Source organism: Diaphorina citri, unplaced genomic scaffold (genome assembly GCF_000475195.1).
Source record: "Diaphorina citri unplaced genomic scaffold, Diaci psyllid genome assembly version 1.1 scaffold1965, whole genome shotgun sequence".
In the NCBI taxonomy this organism is placed as follows: Eukaryota; Metazoa; Arthropoda; class Insecta; order Hemiptera; family Psyllidae; genus Diaphorina; species Diaphorina citri.
This window is the reverse complement of record NW_007379391.1, coordinates 67,342-89,036: the sequence shown is the minus strand read 5'-3', so window position 1 is coordinate 89,036 and position 21,695 is coordinate 67,342. Positions and strand designations below refer to the sequence as shown.

Genomic DNA, 21,695 nt, shown 5'->3' with positions numbered 1-21,695 from the left:
AGGATTATATGAAAAGGGCACATTGAGAGAGAGAGATTGGCGTAGGAGGGCTAGCTGGTGGTGTAGGGTGTTTTTTTATGCTTCCTTAATTTATCAATGTTTATTCACTGATAAAACGCCATGACGATCTAGTCAGCGCTGGCTAAACCGTCTACTGCATCAGTGGGGTAACTTGATGATACATACTTACATAGATTGCTGAGGCCAGCCACTCACTATCAGGTAGACTTGGCAGGTATACCTGATCAGGCCCGCCTGTCAGATCTACCTGATAGTGAGTGTGCTCATCAGGTCTACCTGAGACCTGAGTGGCTGGCCTAAGCCGAGTGAGCTAAGCTACCCCTACATAGCTAAGTACCTACCTACCTAACCTCTCTATGTGACACGAGAATCCTTATCAATCACAGTAGGAAGGAAAAAGGAAAACAAACGTGAAAAAGGTCATACCACCTTTTTACTTTCCTCACCCTCACCCTATGGGAAGGAAAGTAAGGTATTCGGTCAAAATTTTCGATGGTCAGTTTTTTTTCCTCTCTTTTTAGGGTGGTTTGGGTTAATTTTGAGATGCTAACCTTTGGGGGTAATTTTGGCACATACTACGGGATGGGCAAGCTACGATACAGGCCACAAGAGTCTAATGTGACAGTTGTTTGATTGCTGCGGAATATAAACAGCGATAGAACATTTCTTTTTACCTTCTTTATATCTATCCAAAGATTTTAAACTCTAAAGTTAAACTCTTGATCTCACCCAACACCCATAGACACTGAAAGCAAACTTCAGCCATTCAGCTCCATGGATGAAAGAATTCGGGCAAAATTTTCGATGGTCAGTTTTTTTTTTTTTTTCTCTCTTTTTAGGGCGGTTTGGGTTAATTTTGAGATGCTAACCTTTGGGGGTAATTTCGGCACATACTACGGAATGGGCAAGCTATGATACAGGCCACAAGAGTCTAATGTAACAGTTGTTTCATTGCTGCGGAATATAAACAGCGATAGAAAATTTCTTTTTACCTTCTTTATATCTATCCAAAGATTTTAAACTCTAAAGTTAAACTCTTGACCTCACCCAACATCCATAGACACTGAAAGCAAACTTCAGCCGTTCAGCTCCACAGAGGAAAGGAAAATCTGTCGCCCTCATCAAGGAAACATTCCTGATTAACTTTGAATGGATTTTAGAACAAAACAACTCCCAACTACCTTCTCAAAGGCAATCAAAGAATCAACACAAATCAACAAACATTCATCTAGGTATTTCCACTCCCCAAAAATTAATTTGGGCGCAAATGGGTTAAGGGGCCAAGAAGGAACATTTAAGGGGCCCCCTGTCAATTTGAAGCATCCCGCCCCCGTATTAAAATGTCTCTGAAGGGGAATTTTTTTTTATAAACACCAACTGATTTTGTGTGCCCAAATCAGGACTCGAAACGATTCCAATGTGTAAATCATTACCCTGATCATTTTACGTCGGAGTAGCAGAAACTGGAGTTGATATTTCACTTAGATTTCCATCGGTTACTTCAGGCTGATTTGTGTCTGGGCTTATCTCATTGGGCGAGGCACTAGCTGTGTGGTTGACCTCATTAGTTTTCTCTTGTGATTGGACAATACCTCGCGCTACGTAATCCCAATACGTTCTTCGTATTCTATCGTAAGACGTTGCCAGGTCTTTGCACATCTACAGGGAAACAGGGAACACGATTATGTTGATATAAAGATATGGCCAAAGTGGGGCTTTTCCCCTGCTTAGGTAAAAATTAATTTAAAAAAAAAAAAAAGATTATGTTGATATTGATAACTACGTAGGTAGGTATAGGTATAATACTCTAATAAATCTAAAGAAAGAAAGAGTCAATAGTTCAATACCTCTCATTTACTCTTGCACAATTACTTATCACGAGTTCGATTCTCGCCCGGGGCGAGATTTTTCCTAAAAAGATAAGGTTCGTTTTCGAAACGGCTGGCTTTCACTTATCCTGTCCTTCTGTTTTCGATTTCTGGTTAATAAGACCTCCGTTCTTACATTTCTCTCTATTAACCCTCTTAAGAAGAAAAAAGCATTCTTCCTTCCGCCAAATCTACAACTTCAATCAAGGATCGCACGTTTTTACTGCTAACCACCCCGTCTTCAACTCAAGTACGTAAGTCCCTTGAAATATTATGGATAACAGTCCATGTCACTTGATCACATGGTGTGATATTTACCTGTAAAGCTCGTTCTAGGCCACTAGCTTCTCCACTCTCTATAGCAACATCTATCAGATAGGCGAGGAGATGAGGTGAAGTACATCCTGTATTGTAGAGCTGTTCACACCATTGAATAACACGGGGATCCTGTAGACCCCGATCTGAATGTAGCAATACACTGAGGAGAGAAATTATACAGGGTGAGAATATAATTTGTAGAACAGTCAGACACGTATCTATTATCCAACTATCTACCGAGTGTCCTCCACTTTTCACAGTCCTCTCTATCCTCTTTCATCTCATGGCAAGTTCTCTCTCTTGAGGTTTTGTGGACATAATTCATTGTTAGCTAAATTTAGTACTTTACCCCTCCACTAATTTAAGTAATGACTTTTTTTAATAATAATAATAATAATTATTATCTTTATTTATTGTTAGGGAACTTTGTGAAATTGGGTATTCCCCATATTATTGATTATTGTATTACCTACATGTAGGTAGACATTTTTTTCTTTTTTACAAAGCATCAGCAAAAACACAACTCAAACAAATTTTCTTACCCAGAGGAGGCATTTTTTAATTAAGGCTCTACTAACTAAAGGTCCCTTATGCTAGCGTAAATATGAGCCGGGTACAGTTTTTGTTCTACCTATGTACCTAGGTTTCGTATTCCAGTACTCCCCTGTCATCGTCATCCAGAAGGTCTGAACGGGACAAAAGGTGTGTGTGTATTTTTAATTAGCATTTTAATATTCAATGCTGAACCTGAAATATTATTTATTGTACTCATTTTATACTGAGAAGGGGGAAGAGGAGAGAGAGGGGAGGGGGAAGAGGAGAGAGAGAGAGGGAGAAGGGAGAGAGGGAGAGCAATATTAGAAGAGCACTTACTTGGCATAGGCATCAGCTTTTCCTTGGAAAAAAAACCTGCACCTTTATGGTGATAAATCAGAGGTGATATAACCGACTTGGGTCCAATGCTCGCCTAAACAGGAAGGCGTGGGTTCCATCCCAGCCGAGGTCCATTTGGTCCTCAATATAATTTGAGGATTTGACCACAATACTAAATCTTCTCACTGTTAGCGCCTGAAAACTCTTTTCAAAAGTTTCATTACAAAGGAAACCCCCAAGACGTGGCCATTTGGTGACGAAGGGACTTTTGACTCACCGGGGGTTAATTAATAATAATAAGTCATTACTCATAAATGTCTCCTGTTATCCCCTTCTACCCGTGTTATTTCACCTCCTCACACATACTGACAAACTAAAGGACATTATTGAGCATCTTTAGTCCCCATGAATCAGTTCAGGAATAACAACCACTTCCTCTTTTGCGTTTTATTTCTTTCTCTCTTTTCCCCTCCTCCTCCTCCTCTCTCTCTCTCTATCTTCTGCTGTCTTTTCTCCATTTCTCTTTTGCTTTTTAGCCCGTCCTTCCTTTATTATTACGATAGTAATAAAAAAAGGTATAGTGGACGGGCTATTGTATTTGCTTTGGTGTCTGACTGTCAGTCTGTCTGTCTATGTGTCTGTCCCCATAGAAGGACTTATCCAAACCTAGTCGACCTATATATCAAATTAAAGGTCTTTTTACCAGGAACACGAAAGTGGTGGTGCAAATTTTGTCCAGAAAACCATAAAGAAAAAAAAAAAAAAAAGGTTTTGGTGGATTTTTTCACATTTTCTCATCATTACATGAAGGTAAAATCAAAAAATCAAATCAAGAATAATAATAAACTGAATATTAAACAAATTAGGTTAGTACATAACATAGGTACCAATTTTCTCTAATCACAATCAAATAAACTACGGGCTGAAAAATTCCTGGAGGGACAGGCCCAGCTTGTTATTCTTTCCTTCCCTTTTCTATCTCTCATTCATTTTCTTAGATTCAATCATATTTAATTAACATCCCCCACTCACTTGTATGTACTAATCACCCACTGTCTATGTTGCCAGGCGTGGTAATTCTTGGCATCCTGTGCCAATATAGCGGCAGTCAGTGCCAATTCTTCATCTGGCTCTCCCATCCATTCGACTATGATTTGTCTGTGTCGCCACACCTGAATAAATAAAGGAAAAGGATAAGATGAGATTATTATTATCATTTCTTCAAATTAGGCACTTTAACACTTTGGTAGGTCATTTGCGCCATAGATGACATCTTATTTGTAGTAAATTGTAATTTTCTTTGCAATTATAAAATAAAAATAAATTATCATTTCTTCAAATTAGGCACTTTAACACTTTGGTAGGTCATTTGCGCCATAGATGACATCTTATTTGTAGTAAATTGTAATTTCCTTTGCAATTATAAAATGGAAATAAATATATGACCTATTTATTGGGAGATGTGAATACCTTACCTGGTAGTTTTTACTATTTTCTTTGATCTTCTCCCCAATGTATTTCAGTTCTTGATGTAAGTCCTTATTCAGTGCTTTCAATATTTCTCTCCTAAAATTGAACATAACAGATAAGAATTTATGCAGATAAGGAATCAAGTTCATTTAAGTGATAACTTTTTTCTAATGACTAAAAAGCAAACAATGTGTTTTTGAAATCAAACACACATTTAGGTACTACCTAACCAAATATTAGGCTTTCAATATTTCTCTCCTAAAATTGAACATAACAGATAAGAATTTATGCAGATAAGGAATCAAGTTCATTTAAGTGATAACTTTTTCTAATGACTAAAAAGCAAACAATGTGTTTTTGAAATCAAACACACATCTAGGTACTACCTAACCAAATATTAGTGTCATGAGTTTAAATTTTACATTTGACAATTTGACCTAAGAACTAGAAGAAATAGCTAGTGTTTAAAATATCATCAAAAACACAAACCTATATTGCCAAACAGTATAGTTGGCAGGGTTCATGGTTATGGCATCTGCGGTTAAAGCTAAAGCTCTCTCAGATTTTTCTCCAGCATTCACTACTGCTCTAAAAAAGTCATAAATATCAGTAACTGTAACAAACAAAACAGGTCAATAGACATTACTTAATAGTACAATATTATGTAGATTACCTTTGATGTTGCATAAAAGATTTCAAATTCAGGAATACTTAAAGAAAATATGTAGGTACCATCTCATATCCATAGGTAACTAGGTACATTAAGGAATCAAGTTCATTTAAGTGATAACTTTTTCTAATGACTAAAAAGCAAACAATGTGTTTTTGAAATCAAACACACATCTAGGTATTACCTAACCAAATACTAATGTCATGAGTTTAAATTTTACATTTCTTCAAGATTAAAAGTTAATCACAGTTTAATCTCCGCGTTTGGCACCGACGATCAATAAAGAGACCAGTTTCTTACCTCTGCCTATGGTTGTCGGAAAGTGTTTAGTTTTGCGTAAAAAATAAATTCGTCAAATTTCCTTGTGGTTCTGCTCGAGAAATTCAAAATGATATTCCGTAGTGCATTGACTTTCAGTTAATTGTGAAATGGGGTATTCCCCATAAATTAAATCAAATCAAATAATAACAAAATGTCTTACCCTCGTAGATAGTTCCAGGGGCTTTCGTTTTTGGGCGCGATTTGAATTTTGTCCCGACAATAGTCAATTTCTCTCTGAATAACCTCGGGCGTAAACTGAGTGGTATGATTGATAACAAAGTAGCGCTGAGTCCACGCTGAATTGTTACGGACATCGTGCGATATGAGACCCTCTATGTAGCTAAGCTCGTCGGAAAATAAACTGAAAACCAAATAGAAATAATAGATTGATAAAATGCGGCTGTCTAAAATCAACACGTGTAGTACCTAAACCTTCTGATATGAGAATACTGGAGGTCGAGTGATATGCAAATCTCGCTCAGAATAAGGTGCCCTTAGGGGGCTTCCTTAGGCTCCATCAAGTCCAAATGCCCTGTAGACGTTTCATTTATTCTGATATGAGAATACTGGAGGTCGAGTGATATGCAAATCTCGCTCAGAAAAAGGTGCCCTTAGGGGGCTTCCTTAGGCTCCATCAATTCCAAATGCCCTGTAGACGTTTCATTTAATCAACATCGGGCAAATTGTTTGAGAGTTATGGTGAATCACACATACTGACAAACTAAAGGACATTATTGAGCATCTTTAGTCCCCATGAATCAGTTCAGGAATAACAACCACTTCCTCTTTTGCTGTTTTATTTCTTTCTCTCTTTTCCCCTCCTCCTCCTCCTCCTCTCTCTCTCTCTCTCTTCTGCTGTATTTTCTCCATTTCTCTTTTGCTTTTTAGCCCGTCCTTCCTTTATTATTACGATAGTAATTAAAAAAGCTATAGTGGACGGGCTATTATATTCGCTTCGGTGTCTGACTGTCAGTCTGTCTACTCGTCTTTCTACGTTCTGGTAATATTCAATTGTATGGAAAAAATAGCTACTTACAAGATTTTTTTTTTCTATGAGTGTTTGACTGTTTATGTTAAATAAAATAAATATTTTTAATAATAAAATAAATAAATAAATAAATAATAAAAACTCGGGGAGTATTCTAAACGGGTAAGGTTCGTTCTCGGAATGGCTGGCTTTCTGCTTTCTCCTATCCTGTCTTCCTCTCTTCGCTTTCGGACGAAAAGACCTTAGTCCTTCTACCCTTTCTTTCTGCTATGAATTTCTTTTGATCAAACCTCTTCTCTCTCTTCATAGATACAATGCATATTGGGTCTGGGCGTCCAAGGGGTTTTAAAACCCTCAATTCTTCCAATACTGTGAGATACATAGGTGCCTTTCCTATCTCACGGACATGGAAAGCAAAGCAGCCAAAAATTTCTAAATTCTAATCTGATTGAATTCGACATTCCAGGCTGAAAAAGCTGCCGCCTCTGGTATTCGAAAACCTGAACAGTTTGGAGAAGCTGAACCTTCAGAACAACAAGCTGAGGGCGATCTCAGAGGACATCATGGAACCTATACTGGACACGCTGAGAGATTTGGATTTAGTGGGTAAGAGAACAGTAGAGATGAGTAACGAGTGAGTGCCTGCTCACTAGGGTTGCCAACCGTACGTTATTTCCCGGAACAATCCGTATTTTTGTCAAAAATCAAATGTTCCGCCGGAACACACCTTTGTTCCGGTTTTTTTCCAAATCTATGGAAAATACGGGAACTGACTAATAAACAGAAAAAATTACAAAAAAAAAAAGTTTAAAAAGATAGGTACGTACGAAAAACACAAAGTTTTTTTATTTATCTAAGAGAATGTTTTTTTGTTTTTAAATCGGGAAATCCGTATTTTTTCAGCATTTTGCTAGTTTGTACCGTATATGCCGAAAAAAAAGTTGGCAACCCTAGTACATAGGTACCTATTACTTACTTACCTATTCACATGTCAGTGAATTTAATTTAGGAGTAGACCCAGCCTTGAGAGAACACTTGAAGAAGCTACATTCACTACAGGTAAATACATTATAAAAGTGACATCTTTACCTATACTATAAGAGAATGGTATCCATAAGAGGCAAAAAAGAAATGTCCTGCAAACCAATATATTATTAGTAAAGAGGTCCAAAACTTTATAACTGATTTAAACAATGACTTACATTTCTGTGAATATGCAATGGCCACAACAGGTGTAGGTCCATCATCTTGTGGGATTGGCCGTAGATCTTTCCATTCCTCTCGGTTCTTGTAGTATACCCAGATTTCATTATCCTCATCCGAACTGGAATCAGTCATGATTCTCTGTGTGAATTGCTATGTTTTGGTCCAAATAAGGATAGGTGTTAGATCAAGTGTAATCTGAAAATAGAATTACTAAGTTCAGTACATACATACTTGGTAGGGTTGGTTTGGTGGGTACTAAGCTGAGAACCCATCAGAGGACTGAGGTACAGTTTAGGTTTAAATTGGAGGATGTTATGTTGTTCACACTTACCTCGGAGGAACTAATGAATAGTGAAAGGTTTAAGAAATATCATACAGTTACAGCATACAGTTTTCTTTTTCTTTTAACTTTCCTTATTTTTTGAGTAAATGTAAATGGTAAAAACCTACCATGGGTAAAAACTTAAAACTATAAAAATATGAAAGATCCCTACTTACTAGAGCTGAACCCACCTGCAAATTTTGAAAAATCGAACCCAGATTTCATTATCCTCATCCGAACTGGAATCAGTCATGATTCTCTGTGTGAATTGCTATGTTTTGGTCCAAATAAGGATAGGTGCTAGATCAAGTGTAATCTGAAAATAGAATTACAAAGTTCAGTACATACATACTTGGTAGGGTTGGTTTGGTGGGTACTAATCTGAGAACCCATCAGAGGACTGAGGTACAGTTTAGGTATAAATTGGAGGATGTTATGTTGTTCACACTTACCCCGCAGGAACTAATGAATAGTGAAAGGTTTAAGAAATATCATACAGCATACAGTTTTCTTTTTCTTTTCACTTTCCTTATTTTTTATGAGTAAATGCCCATGATAAATGGTAAAAAGTAAAAACTAAAAAAATATTAAAGATCCCTACTTACTAGAGCTGAACCCACCTGCAAATTTTGAAAAATCGAAATAAGGATAGGTGCTAGATCAAGTGTAATCTGAAAATAGAATTACAAAGTTCAGTACATACATACATACTTGGTAGGGTTGGGTTGGTGGGTACTAATCTGAGAACCCACAGAGGACTGAGGTACAGTTTAGGTTTAAATTGGAGGATGTTATGTTGTTCACACTTACCTCAGAGGAACTAATGAATAGTGAAAGGTTTAAGAAATATCATACAGCATACAGTTTTCTTTTTACTTTCCTTATTTTTATTTATGAGTATTATGAGTAAATGGTAAAAACTATAAAAGTATAAAAATATTAAAGATCCCTACTTACTAGAGCTGAACACACCTGCAAATTTTGAAAAATCGAAAAAAGTCAAAAGACTGGTGGCAAACTTTAGAACTAAAATTGAGTACATAAAAAAGAACCGTCCACACGATCACCGTTTCGATTATTTATTTTTGGCGCGAAATTTCAAAAATTTCAAATTTTCTTTCCCATTTTTTTTTAAAGCAAAAGATACTGATAAGTGATAAGAAACGAAAGAAAATAGTACTAATAAGATAATGGTCTGAACCACTCTGAAGACTTCTGACAAGTTCCTATCATAGTAACCGTCCACACGATCACCGTTTCGATTATTTATTTTTGAAGTTTGGCGCGAAATTTCAAATTTTCTTTCCCATTTTTTTAAGATTTTTAAGTGATTTTTTTAAAGCAAAAGATAAAAGAAACTGATAAGAAACGAAAGAAAATAGTACTAATAAGCTGAAAAATCGAAAAAGTCAAAAGACTGGTGGCGAACTTTAGAACTAAAATTGAGTACATAAAAAAGAACCGTCCACACGATCACCGTTTCGATTATTTATTTTTGAAGTTTGGCGCGAAATTTCAAATTTTCTTTCCCATTTTTTTAAGATTTTAAAGTGATTTTTTTTAAAGCAAAAGATAAAAGAAACTGATAAGAAACGAAAGAATAAAGAAAATAGGTAGTACTAATAAGATAATGGTCTGAACCACTGAAGACTTCTGACAAGTTCCTATCATAGTTTGTGTTACCCATAATCATAAAGTCTATAAACTCAGTGAAATAATCTACAAAATGCAGAGGGAACTTCTGAAAGTTATTGTTCGGGGTAGTGAGTTTTCTGCTGCCTCCCTCCCATTCTCACATACTTCAGTCCGATACAAAAAACCTATCTGGCTTGGCACGGCTCCATCCAAAAAATTCAAAGTACCACCTCGTACTGTTATTCCAGAAAATGAGGAAATTGAGCTGTCCCGTTTGGTGAAAAATTACAAGACATACAATAAAGGGATCTTGTAAGTATCCATTAGTTGATTTGATACATTTAAGGAGCTATTAAATTTATCCATCAATTCTTTAGATAGGTACTACCATGTTCTCTATTAACATTTAGGTTTTTATTAATTGAAACTTTTACATAGACCACTAGGTACACAAAAACTGCCTTAGTAAGTATTATAGTTGAATATGCCTGCCTGGTAATCAGGAGTGTGAATTCATCCAAGTTATGGAATTTCATCCTTAAATGTTTGATTATTTACAACACATTTGGTATCACTCAATTAACCCAGAAATTTTTGATTTTTTTTTTTTTCCTAATGGTCTGAACCACTGAAGACTTCTGACAAGTTCCTATCATAGTTTGTGTTACCCATAATCATAAAGTCTATAAACTCAGTGAAATCATCTACAAAATGCAGAGGGAACTTCTGAAAGTTATTGTTCGGGGTAGTGAGTTTTCTGCTGCCTCCCTCCCATTTTCACATACTTCAGTCCGATACAAAAAACCTATCTGGCTTGGCACGGCTCCATCCAAAAAATTCAAAGTACCACCTCGTACTGTTATTCCAGAAAATGAGGAAATTGAGCTGTCCCGTTTGGTGAAAAATTACAAGACATACAATAAAGGGATCTTGTAAGTATCCATTAGTTGATTTGATACATTTAAGGAGCTATTAAATTTATCCATCAATTCTTTAGATACTACCATGTTCTCTATTAACATTAAGGTTTTTATTAATTGAAACTTTTACATAGACCACTAGGTACACAAACTGCCTTAGTAGGTATTGTAGTTGAATATGCCTGCCGGGTAATCAGGAGTGTGAATTCATCCAAGTTATGGAATTTCATCCTTAAACGTTTGATTATTTACAACACATTTAGTATCACTCAATTAACCCAGAATTTTTTGATTTTTTTTTTCTTCCACAGAGCTTACCATGCTGCCTTGAATGCTAAACGATCTGAAACTGCTCCAGAAGTGATTGAAGAACAGAAAAGAATAGAACATGAAGATTGGGAGCAATCCAACTTCATCAACAATGAATGGAATGCTGAAGTAGCAGCAGAAAGAGAACAAAGAATAGCCAAAATGAAAGAAGAAAAGATTCTCACAATACTTGCTGAAAAGGAGGCCAAAGAGTTGAAGGATAAAGAGGAATTGGAGAGAGCTGAACTTGAAATCCAGGCTGAAATTGTAAGTTTTTTTTTTTCCTTGAAATGTAATCAACTAATCACTATGTCTGGGTGATTTGCCTGTTTTGAAGAAAGGAAAAAAAAAATATCTATGGATTTCATTTACCAAGTTATGAGTAAATAACAAGCAGGAACCTATTATTCTCTTAGAACTCATCTACTTACTGATGTGGTTCACATAATAGTCTGAATTTTCTTCATTTACCAAGTTATGAGTAAATAACAAGCAGGAACCTATTATTCTCTTAGAACTCATCTACTTACTGATGTGGTTCACATAATAATTGTCTGAATATGTTTTACTTGTCCACAGGAAAATTCCAAGACCTTCATTACCCGAGACAACATTGATGAGCATATAGAAAAAGCCCTGAGCTCTCATGTAGACTTCAACTTTGCCATAGACAAGAATGAAAATGTGTACCAGGGCTTGAAAAGTAATCCACTCAACTCCAAAGAAGTAACATCAGATCAGATAGCTGCCAATAATTGACAAAAGTAACAGGGAAAAATAAAATAGAGTGTGTTTACTTGAGACTTATTCTGTACTTGTAGAACAGTCAGACACGTATCTATTATCCAACTATCTACCGAGTGTCCTCCACTTTTCACAGTCCTCTCTATCCTCTTTCATCTCGTGGCAAGTTCTCTCTCTTGAGGTTTTGTGGACATACTTCATTGTTAGCTAAATTTAGTACTTCACCCCTCCACTAATTTAAGTAATGACTTTTTTTATAATAATTATTATCTTTATTTATTGTTAGGGAACTTTGTGAAATGGTAACATCAGATCAGATAGCTGCCAATAATTGACAAAAGTAACATGGAAAAATAGAGTGTGTTTACTTGAGACTTATTCTGTACTATGAAGGTAACATCAGATCAGATAGCTGCCAATAATTGACAAAAGTAACATGGAAAAATAGAGTGTGTTTACTTGAGACTTATTCTGTACTATGGAGAGTCTCACCATGTTGTGGAGGCATGGTATGACTTTTCTAATAGGTTGTAGCTGAAAGAAGTTTAAAGTAAATTTAAACTGGCTTGCCGAAGCCCCATAAAAATGATGATGCATTCTGCAGTGACTTACAAAAAAAAAAAAAAAACATGGGGCTATGGCATTGATTTAAGTAGCCAAATACATACATTTAGAATTAGGTACCTAATTATTTTTTATTTTTCAGGCTACTCCAGACACTTGTAATCCCTACTCAGATCACAGATAGGTACTGGTAGATTCTTTATTAGATTTATTTTGAAATGGGTACACGATCAGGAGGGGTGAAAACACCACATGTCTTTGGGCACACTCCATTTGTCAAGAGTACATAGGTAGTTACAGGCTTACGTTGCCCTTGGAATCAGTTTAATCACATTTGTATGAAATAAACTTAATTATCAAAATCGTAATATCCCCCTCTTGTTTATTATGATATGAAGTTGTTTTTAAAAAAAAAAAAAAAAAAAAAAAAAAAAAAAAAACATGGGGGTATGGTATTGATTTAAGTAGCACAAATACATACATTTAGAATTAGGTAGGTACCTACCTAAATTATTTTTTATTTTTCAGGCTACTCCAGACCCTTGTAATCCCTACTCAGATCACAGATAGGTACTGGTAGATTCTTTATTAGATTTATTTTGAAATAGGTACACTATCAGGAGGGGTGAAAACACCACATGTCTTTGGGCACACTCCATTTGTCAAGGGTGCATAGGTAGTTACAGGCTTACGTTGCCCTTGGAATCAGTTTAATCACATGTGTATGAAATAAACTTAATTACCAAAATCGTAATATCCCCCTCTTGTTTATTGTTATGATATGAAGTCGTTTTTTACCTACAATATGATTACTCCCCAATATAAAATTTCTAGAAAGCCCTGTTTGGTACCAATGCCATTCTTTTAAGTACCTATTTAGTTTTTTGTTCATATTTGGGTTAGGACTTGTACAAAGTGCCGTAAATTCTGTGATTCCCGTGTAGGTACAATTAAATTTCCACTGAAATTTCCCATCCCATCACGTCATATCATGAATCAGTTCACGTAGAAATATTAGCAACATATTTACCAAGGGAGAGTGCTGGAAATGTTTTGTGTTTGTTGACACTGATTGAATTTTAGAAATCTCCTCGTAACTCGAAATTCTTTTAAGTTCCTTGGTCCTTCATAATTGGGAAATCCATTATGTGAGATGATTAGTACTCTCCGACTTACAGTTGAGAAGTTGCGGGTTCGATACTCCCCTGTGTCAACAAATTTCCCTGTTATTACATTTTTTTTTTTACTTTCTATGTCTTTTCAAATACCTACGTATTCTGCAAATGTAATAGAAAGTCGTGTGATGTTCACACCAGATTTTTTACCTACAATATGATTACTCCCCAATATAAAATTTCTAGAAAGTACTGTTTGGTACCAATGCCATTCTTTTAAGTATTTAGTTGTTTGTTCATATTTGGGTTAGGACTTGTACAAAGTGCCATAAATTCTGTGATTCCCGTGTAGGTACAATTAGATTTCCACTGAAATTTTCCATCCCATCACGTCGTATCATGAATCAATTCACGTAGAAATATTAGCAACATATTTACCAAGGGAGAGTGCTGGAAATGTTTTGTGTTTGTTGACACTGATTGAATTTTAGAAACCCTCCTCGTAACTCGAAATTCTTTTAAGTTCCTTGGTCCTTCATAATTGAGAAATTTGTGTTTGTTACACTGATTGAATTTTAGAAACCCTCCTCGTAACTCGAAATTCTTTTAAGTTCCTTGGTCCTTCATAATTGAGAAATTTAATTGGGAAATCCATTATGTGAGATGACTTGATTTACAACACGAACTGTGGTGTGTAATGCCTTTTTAGACAGCTTAGAAAAAGATGGTGTAGTAAGGGTAACTAGCTCGACATGCAAGATGTTCCGAGTTCAATGCCCAGAGTAACAAAGATAATAAAAACTTAACAATAGATCGTGGAAACCTGCGATAATTCTACCAAGATCGTGGATGGATTCAGTAAAAGGCCTACTCATCTCTATCATAAGCTAATTAACAGATGGTCTGATGTTTGGTATTGATATTTATTTTAATTCAATAAGCTAATTTTATTTAAACTATGGAGTGTTGATTTATTTCTTCATTTTGTATCAAGTGTTGCGATGGGGCGTAGTGAAACCATGGTGCTCGTCCAAAGTGTTCTAGTGCTGATTTTTACATATCAGGTAATTTACATTATTCTTATTTTATATGAGGTAAATTTAGTAAAGGAAGTATTCAAATATGTAGGTACCTATTCGGATATATCGTCCCCCCACCCGCATAATATGGATATCTGAATGGGTGACCATTAATGCCCGATCTTGCTACAAAGAGTTTTCAGTTGATCCAGAGTCCAGAAATACTGACCAGTGTAAATCAAATGGGTGACGTCAAAGAAACCCCTTGACACTGTGTTACTGTTCATTCTCAGTGGTAAGATCGGCCATAAGTTTAGTAGTACCTGGTCGGAGGCCCAAATTAGATTGAAACATTTTATTTAATAGGTAAATACGTTATTTTAAATATTTTCATTTCCTGTTTAAATTTTACATTTGACAATTTGACCTAAGAACTAGAAGAAATAGCTAGTGTTTAAAATATCATCAAAAACACAAACCTATATTGCCAAACAGTATAGTTGGCAGGGTTCATGGTTATGGCATCTGCGGTTAAAGCTAAAGCTCTCTCAGATTTTTCTCCAGCATTCACTACTGCTCTAAAAAAGTCATAAATATCAGTAACTGTAACAAACAAAACAGGTCAATAGACATTACTTAATAGTACAATATTATGTAGATTACCTTTGATGTTGCATAAAAGATTTCAAATTCAGGAATACTTAAAGAAAATATGTATTGTAGGTACCATCTCATATCCATAGGTAACTAGATACATAGGTACCTATAACTTACTTACCTATTCATATGTCAGTGAATTTAATTTAGGAGTAGACCCAGCCTTGAGAGAACTTTGAAGAAGCTACATTCACTACAGGTAAATACATTATAAAAGTGACATCTTTACCTATACCTACTATAAGTGAATGGTATCCATAAGAGGCAAAAAAGAAATGTCCTGCAAACCAACATATTATTAGTAGCGTCTCAACTGATGGATGGTGTGTCTTATGGCATTTCCCGTGTTCCGTCCTTTGTGGGGTATGGTGTACAGAGTGCAGGACGGGTGGGGAAGGCAGGTATGTATTTCTTAGAGCTCGGATAATAACTTCTCCAAAATCACCCAAATATGCTTAAGATTATGCCAATAACTTTTTGACTACTATCTAGTAATTATGTATTAAGATGCGTCCTCATTATATGAATTTTACATTATGGTTTATTTTGTTTCGGTTTCGGAATGGTTTCGGAAGTAGGTTATAGTGAAAAGATAATTAACTAAATATGCGAAACCCAAATAATATACTAGTGGTTAGGACTGAGTACATACTACATACACTTTAAAATCTTAAAATACTTAGCACACTGGTCGTAATCGTTATTAAATTAAAACAAAGATTATGTATTGTCCTCGAACTTGTTATTAGAACTCACTTTGTTCGTTGGCGTCTCAACTGATGGATGGTGTGTCTTATGGCATTTCCCGTGTTCCGTCCTTTGTGGGGTATGGTGTACAGAGTGCAGGACGGGTGGAGAAGGCAGGTGTGTATTTCTTAGAGCTTGGATAATAACTTCTCCAAAATCACCCAAATATGCTTAAGATTATGCCAATAACCTTTTGACTACTATCTAGTAATTATGTATTAAGATGCGTCCTCATTATATGAATTTTACATTATGGTGTATTTTGTTTCGGTTTCGGAAGTAGGTTATAGTGAATAGATAATTAACTAAATATGCGAAACCCAAATAATATACTAGTGGTTAGGACTGAGTACACACTACATACACTTTAAAATCTTAAAATACTTAGCACACTGGTCGTAATCGTTATTAAATTAAAACAAAGATTATTTATTGTCCTTGAACTTGTTATTAGAACTCACTTTGTTCGTTCAATTCCAGGAGAACAACTGTTCAAAGCTGCCATCGACCTGGGTACTGGAGGGTTAACCAATGGTATGCAAGGTTTGACTATGGGTATGAATATGATGAACGGACTCGGGACAGCTGGAATGAAAGGGATCAGCAAGGTGGCCAATGGGAGCGCTCAGATCTTAGAGCACATCCTCAGCCTAGGCGTGACTGAGTCTGGCCTTTTCAATACTCTGGTGGCATTATCCCGCCTCATGTCACCCGGCCAGGGGAGTTTCCTCTCGAGTGGACTTAACTTGACTGCACTGACCAACGCTGCCAACTATCTGGGTATTCCTGAGAACAACGAGAATCTGAACACAATCCTCTCCGCTGCGAGTAAACTACAAGCTAACATGGCCAACGCTGGTATCAACATGAATTCTATTAGTTCTGCTGCTAATGCTGCTAGTAACATAGACCTAGCTGCTATCAGACAAGCAGCCAACTCTGCAGTGCAGAACTTGGGCTTGTCTACAGCATGGAATATTCTGAGCTCTAGATTCAGCAGTGGTAATAGTTCTACTCCAGGTCAGATGCAGGCAGTGCAAGCAGCTGCGACTGTATAGGTCACCCTTATGTTTGACTACCGCCTCTGGGCCGTGTATTTCATTCTCGAATAACTTCTCAGCATTGTTCAATTTCTCATTGAGCGCTAACTTTCCTTCCAATGGGCGGGGAGGGGCGACTCTGGAAGTTTGAAGAGGGTGTTTTATTTATTAGTTGACTGAACCAAATGAGTTCTTTTAAGAGGTTTGATAAACGGAACCTATAAGAACGGAGATCTTATCATAAGGTACCGAAATCGAAATTAGTTGTAAGTTGTAAGAACGATACCGAAATCGAAAGAAGCTATAAGAACGGTACCAAAATCAAAGAGGGGACAGGATAGAAGAAACCCAGGCGTTCTGAGAGCGAATCCCATCTGTTTAGGAACGCCCTGGATGGGAATCGACCCCCCGACCTAGCGCTTCGGAGGCAGGCGCGTTACCCTTCAAGTTAACTATGTTGGCTAGAATGAGGAAATTTCAACTTGACGCGACGAGGCGAGAATCGATGTATTTTCTTGTTAGGTACCAGGTAGGTACCTAACTACCTATGTTACATAGTACGTTTATATTGTTTATACCTGGTTGTGTTTTCGTACTGGGAATATTATAACACTCTTTGGAAGTCTACTCAAGTTCACAGGCAGGCACTCATTATGAGTATCTTTAACCTTATCACAATTTTGATATCAGGTACCTACTACCTATCTGTACGGTAGAATTAGGCTACTGACTATGTATCTAGGTATCTATGTTGTATATTGTTAGGCCCGGTTCCGGCGTGGAAACCTATAGGATATTTCAAATAGGTAACTAAGTAGTATCATATACCTACGACCTACCGACCTACGTAAGAACTTGGGCTTGTCTACAGCATGGAATATTCTGAGCTCTAGATTCAGCAGTGGTAATAGTTCTACTCCAGGTCAGAATGGTCAGATAGGGGCAGTGCAAGCAGCTGCGATGTCTAATACAACGTTACCTGTGTCAGCCTCGGTTAATATAGGTACAGGTAATATACCTCGGGTTGAAGCCAGTACGAATTCTTCTGGTTCTTGGATGGACTGGTTGGGTTGAATCCCTGTTGTCATCATCCAGCCTTCGTTTCTATCTTTGGGACTACTCGGTCCCTGATCGTCATATAAACAAGGTAATCTTTTTTTGTTACTGTGGTGATTTGCCACTTTACACAGATAAAATTTACTTCCTTCTCTAAATAAATGGACTGAAACAACAAACAAGTTTTTTCCCTCTCTTTTTCTCATTTTCCTTATTATTATTATTCCGTAAATACCTACCTAGTACCTACCCAATATAAAAAATATTTCGAAATAAAAAGTGCCTATTCTACATAGAGAGCTGTTATTTAAAAATAATTGCCTACATGAAGCCAGTACGAATTCTTCTGGTTCTTGGATGGACTGGTTGGGTTGAATCCCTGTTGTCATCATCCAGCCTTCGTTTCTATCTTTGGAACTACTCGGTCCCTGATCGTCATATAAACAAGGTAATCTTTTTTTTTTTACTGTGGTGATTTGCCACTTTACACAAATAAAATTTACTTCCTTCTCTAAATAAATGGACTGAAACAACAAAGAAGTTTTTTCCCTCTCTTTTTCTCATTTTCCTTATTATTATTCCGTAAATACCTAACTAACCATATAAAAAATATTTCGAAATAAAAAGTGCCTATTCTACATAGAGAGCAATTATTTAAAAATAATTGCCTACACATTTTATTACGAGATGATCACAAGATAAGGTAGAATTTTCTATAGGTCTATTCCAAATGCCCTAACCGCAATAAAACATAACATAAATATTAGGTACCTACATGGAAAATAATTCAGTCTTTTACCAATGTGAGATTGAGTTGAGAAGTGTACTTTTGGGCACAATGCTTAAATGTTACCTGAGGTCCTGAGATCAATAGTTATGTGATGCCTCAACTTAAGGCCTGTTCCCACTTGTTTGGAAAAAAAATCGTGTTGTGCGGAAGTTGGGAACAATCTCATTTAAATTACATTGCCTACAGGACATTTAGGGGGAAAAAATCGGATGAAACTCATGACAAGTGGAAACGATCCTTTAGCCCTAAAGGTCCAGTGCTTCTCCAAGTTGTTGCCACCGCGGCACACATTTCAAGACTCCCATCTTTCGGCGGCTTGCGGTTCACCTAAGGGGACCTTGTGGCACACCCCCATATCCTCACATTAACCTCACCTATCCTGAGTGGGGTCGGGAAAAGCCTGCAGCACGTCATTGCCCATATGGTTCCCCATCTGAATACCAACCACGCGCAACGTTGCTTCAGTTGCTTCAATAATAAAAAGATGGGTGTTTCAAACAACTACTACATTAGACTCCTGTAGTCTGTATCGTAGTATGCCTCTCATCAGATGGGTGAGACGAAACACAATACTTTCCATTTACGTGCTGGGTCAAAACGAGAACAAAAGTAACCCGTAGAAAGTAGAAATATTTGCAATCGATCAAGTTAAGACATTACATATCTGAAGAAAAGCCCTTTCCCGATCTCCTATTTGGCCAATGGTACTCGAGCTAAGTGTTTGCTGATTGGGGATCCAAAGTAGTAAGCGCCATTGTATTCCTCCACATCACTGGATCCTTTGAGACTTCCATCTACACTATGCAGAGCATCTACTATCTCGCCTTGAGAACTAATTACTAGTAGCGTGTAGCGAGTACCTTGCAGGAATAGGATTGACTCGAAATGACCCACCTGTGAAAATGGCAATAAAAACGACTGTGAGAAATTTTGAATAATAATGTGGAAAAATATCTAAAGAACATGTTCATTGATAGGTAAACTAACTGTGGCTACATTCAAGGTACCCCCAATATTCATGCTACCTATTTAAGGGTGATCGACAGACAGAGCATTCATCACGGATGGCAAGGTCATTTTTGGACACGTAAGAGTTAAGGATTTTAGAGAACACAGTACACGGATCAACCCCACTCCAAACATCACATTCAAGGTACCCCCAATATTCATGCTACCTATTTAAGGGTGATCGACAGACAGAGCATTCATCACGGATGGCAAGGTCATTTCTGAACACGTAAGAGTTAAGGATTTTAGAGAACCCAGTACACGGATCAACCCCACTCCAAACATCGTCCAGTTTCGTGGTTCCTCTTACCACATGTTTCACTTGATTCATCTTACTACATAATATTTCAATTGATTCATCTTATAATGTAGGTATTTCACTTGGTGTATCTTACCACATGTTTCACGTCTTCAGACGGAATCTTCTCGAGGAGATGCAGAAATCTTGCCACGAATTTCCTGATGTTAGGGAAAGGTCCAATGATGTGAAGTAATTGTGGTGTGTATTCATCTACAGGGCAGACCAGAGAGACGAGGAAGTTGCCTTTGGAGTCTCTCTTAACGTTATCAGGCAGACCGGGTAAACCATCGATGAAAACTTCGGATTTACCCTGTTTGGGACCTTTCAAATAATACCTGAAATTGGATCATGTACATAGTGGTAAATACTAAATAGTGCTAAACACAAGGGCCGCTTTGCAAGCATGCCTCAGTGCCTTGCTTAAATGATATCTCTCGCTATTCAAAGTTAAAAGGTTCATACTAACAAAAGTGCTGAAATATGTATAATTCAAAAATGGTGACGTGAAATATAATTTAAGATTGTCTGAGGAAGCATCGATGAAAACTTCGGATTTACCCTGTTTGGGACCTTTCAAATAATACCTGAAATTGGATCATGTACATAGTCGTAAATACTAAATAGTGCTAAACACAAGGGCCGCTTTGCAAGCATGCCTCCAGTGCCTTGCTTAAATGATATCTCTCGCTATTCAAAGTTAAAAAGTTCATACTAACAAAAGTTCTGAAATATAATTCAAAATTGGTGACGTGAAATATAATTTAAGATTGTCTGAGGAAGCTATGTAGGTAAACACATGTCCCCTTCTCTGTACGGGGTTTCCCCCTCACTTATTGGTATAGGTACTCCTTGTAAATGGTATTTATTTATTGTGTTAAAAGAAATAATGAAGTTTTAAATCAGTGAAAATGTGGGAAGGTTGAACTTCTTAGTTGAGTTTATGTTATGACCTTCATAGTTGAAAGTATAAAGAGAAACAATCAGTAGAATACCGTTGTACAATGAAATGAGTAGGTAAACAGTGGTTATCAAACTGAAAGTACGCCAGTCTTGTTACCTTACGCCAATTGTTTGCCAACCTAGTTAGCTTGGAGGGTAGCACGTCTGCTTTGTAAGCGCTAGGTCGCGGGTTCTTTCGAGGCGGATTTTATCCTGAACAGATAATGTTCGTCCTCGGATCGCCTGGCTTTCTCCTATCCTGTCTTCCTTCTCTCTTCGCTTTCGAAACGATAAGACCTTATAATAATAATAATAAAAATCTACATAGGTAGTCGTAAAAAAAAAAACTTGTAGGACCCCTTCAAGTTGTAGGTCATAGAATAGGGATATTCTGATCAGTACACTTTGAGTATTGCTTTATTAATTCTAATCTATGCAAAAACTTACTGCACATGTGCTGAGATCATCAACTCGACATAGACACTCAATTATAATTATCAGTGGATCGTACTAATTAGGAGACTACAAAACTCCTGGAATAAGGAAAAACATGACAGGAAAATAATAGTTTTTAGTCCGTCCTTCCTTTATTATTACTAATAATAAAAGGTATAGTGGACGGACTATTGTATTCGCTTCGGTGTCTGTCCGTCAGTCTGTCTGTCAGTCTGTCTGTCTGTCCCCATAGAAGGACTTATCCAAACATGGTCGACCTATATATCAAATTAAAGGTCTTTTTACCAGGAACACGAAAATGGTGGTGCAAATTTTGTCCAGAAAACCATAAAGCCAAA

The 21,695-nt window shown here is 36.8% G+C and overlaps 4 protein-coding genes and 2 long non-coding RNA genes across 12 annotated transcripts in view; 2 read left to right on the top strand and 4 right to left on the bottom strand.

Moving 5' to 3' along the window:
• Window positions 1-1,340: 1,340 nt before the first annotated feature.
• LOC103517803 (protein farnesyltransferase/geranylgeranyltransferase type-1 subunit alpha) lies at window positions 1,341-8,219 on the bottom strand. Its single transcript, XM_008482852.3, has 7 exons — window positions 8,067-8,219; window positions 7,732-7,930; window positions 5,040-5,163; window positions 4,556-4,646; window positions 4,113-4,252; window positions 2,208-2,367; window positions 1,341-1,680 (listed from the first exon to the last, which is right to left on the bottom strand). The coding sequence occupies exons 2-7, from the start codon at window positions 7,865-7,867 to the stop codon at window positions 1,465-1,467; spliced, it is 867 nt and encodes a 288-aa protein (XP_008481074.1). The 5' UTR covers window positions 7,868-7,930; window positions 8,067-8,219; the 3' UTR covers window positions 1,341-1,464.
• A 51-nt stretch (window positions 8,220-8,270) lies between these two features.
• On the bottom strand, window positions 8,271-8,661 carry LOC113470965. Its single transcript, XR_003393839.1, has 2 exons — window positions 8,510-8,661; window positions 8,271-8,373 (listed from the first exon to the last, which is right to left on the bottom strand). It is a non-coding gene; the product is annotated as an uncharacterized LOC113470965 (long non-coding RNA).
• Window positions 8,662-9,623: 962 nt separating this feature from the next.
• On the top strand, window positions 9,624-12,597 carry LOC103517799 (probable 28S ribosomal protein S26, mitochondrial). 3 transcript variants are annotated; one of them, XR_003393837.1, is made up of 6 exons: window positions 9,624-9,690; window positions 10,311-10,624; window positions 10,924-11,188; window positions 11,501-11,652; window positions 11,973-12,058; window positions 12,150-12,597. XR_003393837.1 is itself a non-coding variant. In XM_026829776.1 (5 exons), exons 2-5 carry the CDS (start codon window positions 10,404-10,406, stop codon window positions 12,089-12,091), a joined length of 666 nt encoding a protein of 221 aa, XP_026685577.1. In that variant the 5' UTR covers window positions 9,624-9,690; window positions 10,311-10,403; the 3' UTR covers window positions 12,092-12,597. The 3 variants fall into 3 exon arrangements, 1 of the variants encoding a protein (XP_026685577.1); XR_003393836.1 differs by having other exon boundaries at window positions 12,143-12,597; XM_026829776.1 differs by lacking the exon at window positions 11,973-12,058 and having other exon boundaries at window positions 11,501-11,647; window positions 12,059-12,597.
• Window positions 12,598-12,638: 41 nt separating this feature from the next.
• On the bottom strand, window positions 12,639-13,878 carry LOC113470964. Its single transcript, XR_003393838.1, has 2 exons — window positions 13,555-13,878; window positions 12,639-13,027 (listed from the first exon to the last, which is right to left on the bottom strand). It is a non-coding gene; the product is annotated as an uncharacterized LOC113470964 (long non-coding RNA).
• A 1,453-nt stretch (window positions 13,879-15,331) lies between these two features.
• Window positions 15,332-19,337, top strand: LOC103517797. Of its 5 annotated transcripts, none has more exons than XM_026829772.1 (4): window positions 15,332-15,421; window positions 16,248-16,769; window positions 17,712-17,855; window positions 18,213-19,337. In XM_026829772.1, the coding sequence occupies exons 1-4, from the start codon at window positions 15,337-15,339 to the stop codon at window positions 18,236-18,238; spliced, it is 777 nt and encodes a 258-aa protein (XP_026685573.1). In that variant the 5' UTR covers window positions 15,332-15,336; the 3' UTR covers window positions 18,239-19,337. The 5 variants fall into 5 exon arrangements, with proteins under 5 accessions (XP_026685573.1, XP_026685572.1, XP_008481064.1 ...); XM_026829771.1 differs by lacking the exon at window positions 15,332-15,421 and adding an exon at window positions 15,794-15,884; XM_008482842.3 differs by lacking the exon at window positions 15,332-15,421 and adding an exon at window positions 15,794-15,884 and having other exon boundaries at window positions 16,248-16,787; window positions 17,730-17,855.
• LOC103517802 (adipocyte plasma membrane-associated protein) overlaps window positions 19,206-21,695 on the bottom strand; it is a 27,629-nt gene continuing 25,139 nt past the window's right edge. Inside the window, exons 11-12 of the mRNA XM_026829778.1 lie at window positions 20,057-20,297; window positions 19,206-19,547 (exon numbers count right to left, since the gene is read on the bottom strand). Of these exons, the coding sequence (XP_026685579.1) occupies window positions 19,344-19,547; window positions 20,057-20,297 (445 nt within the window). The 3' untranslated portion in view covers window positions 19,206-19,343. The remainder of the gene's footprint in view (window positions 19,548-20,056; window positions 20,298-21,695) is intronic.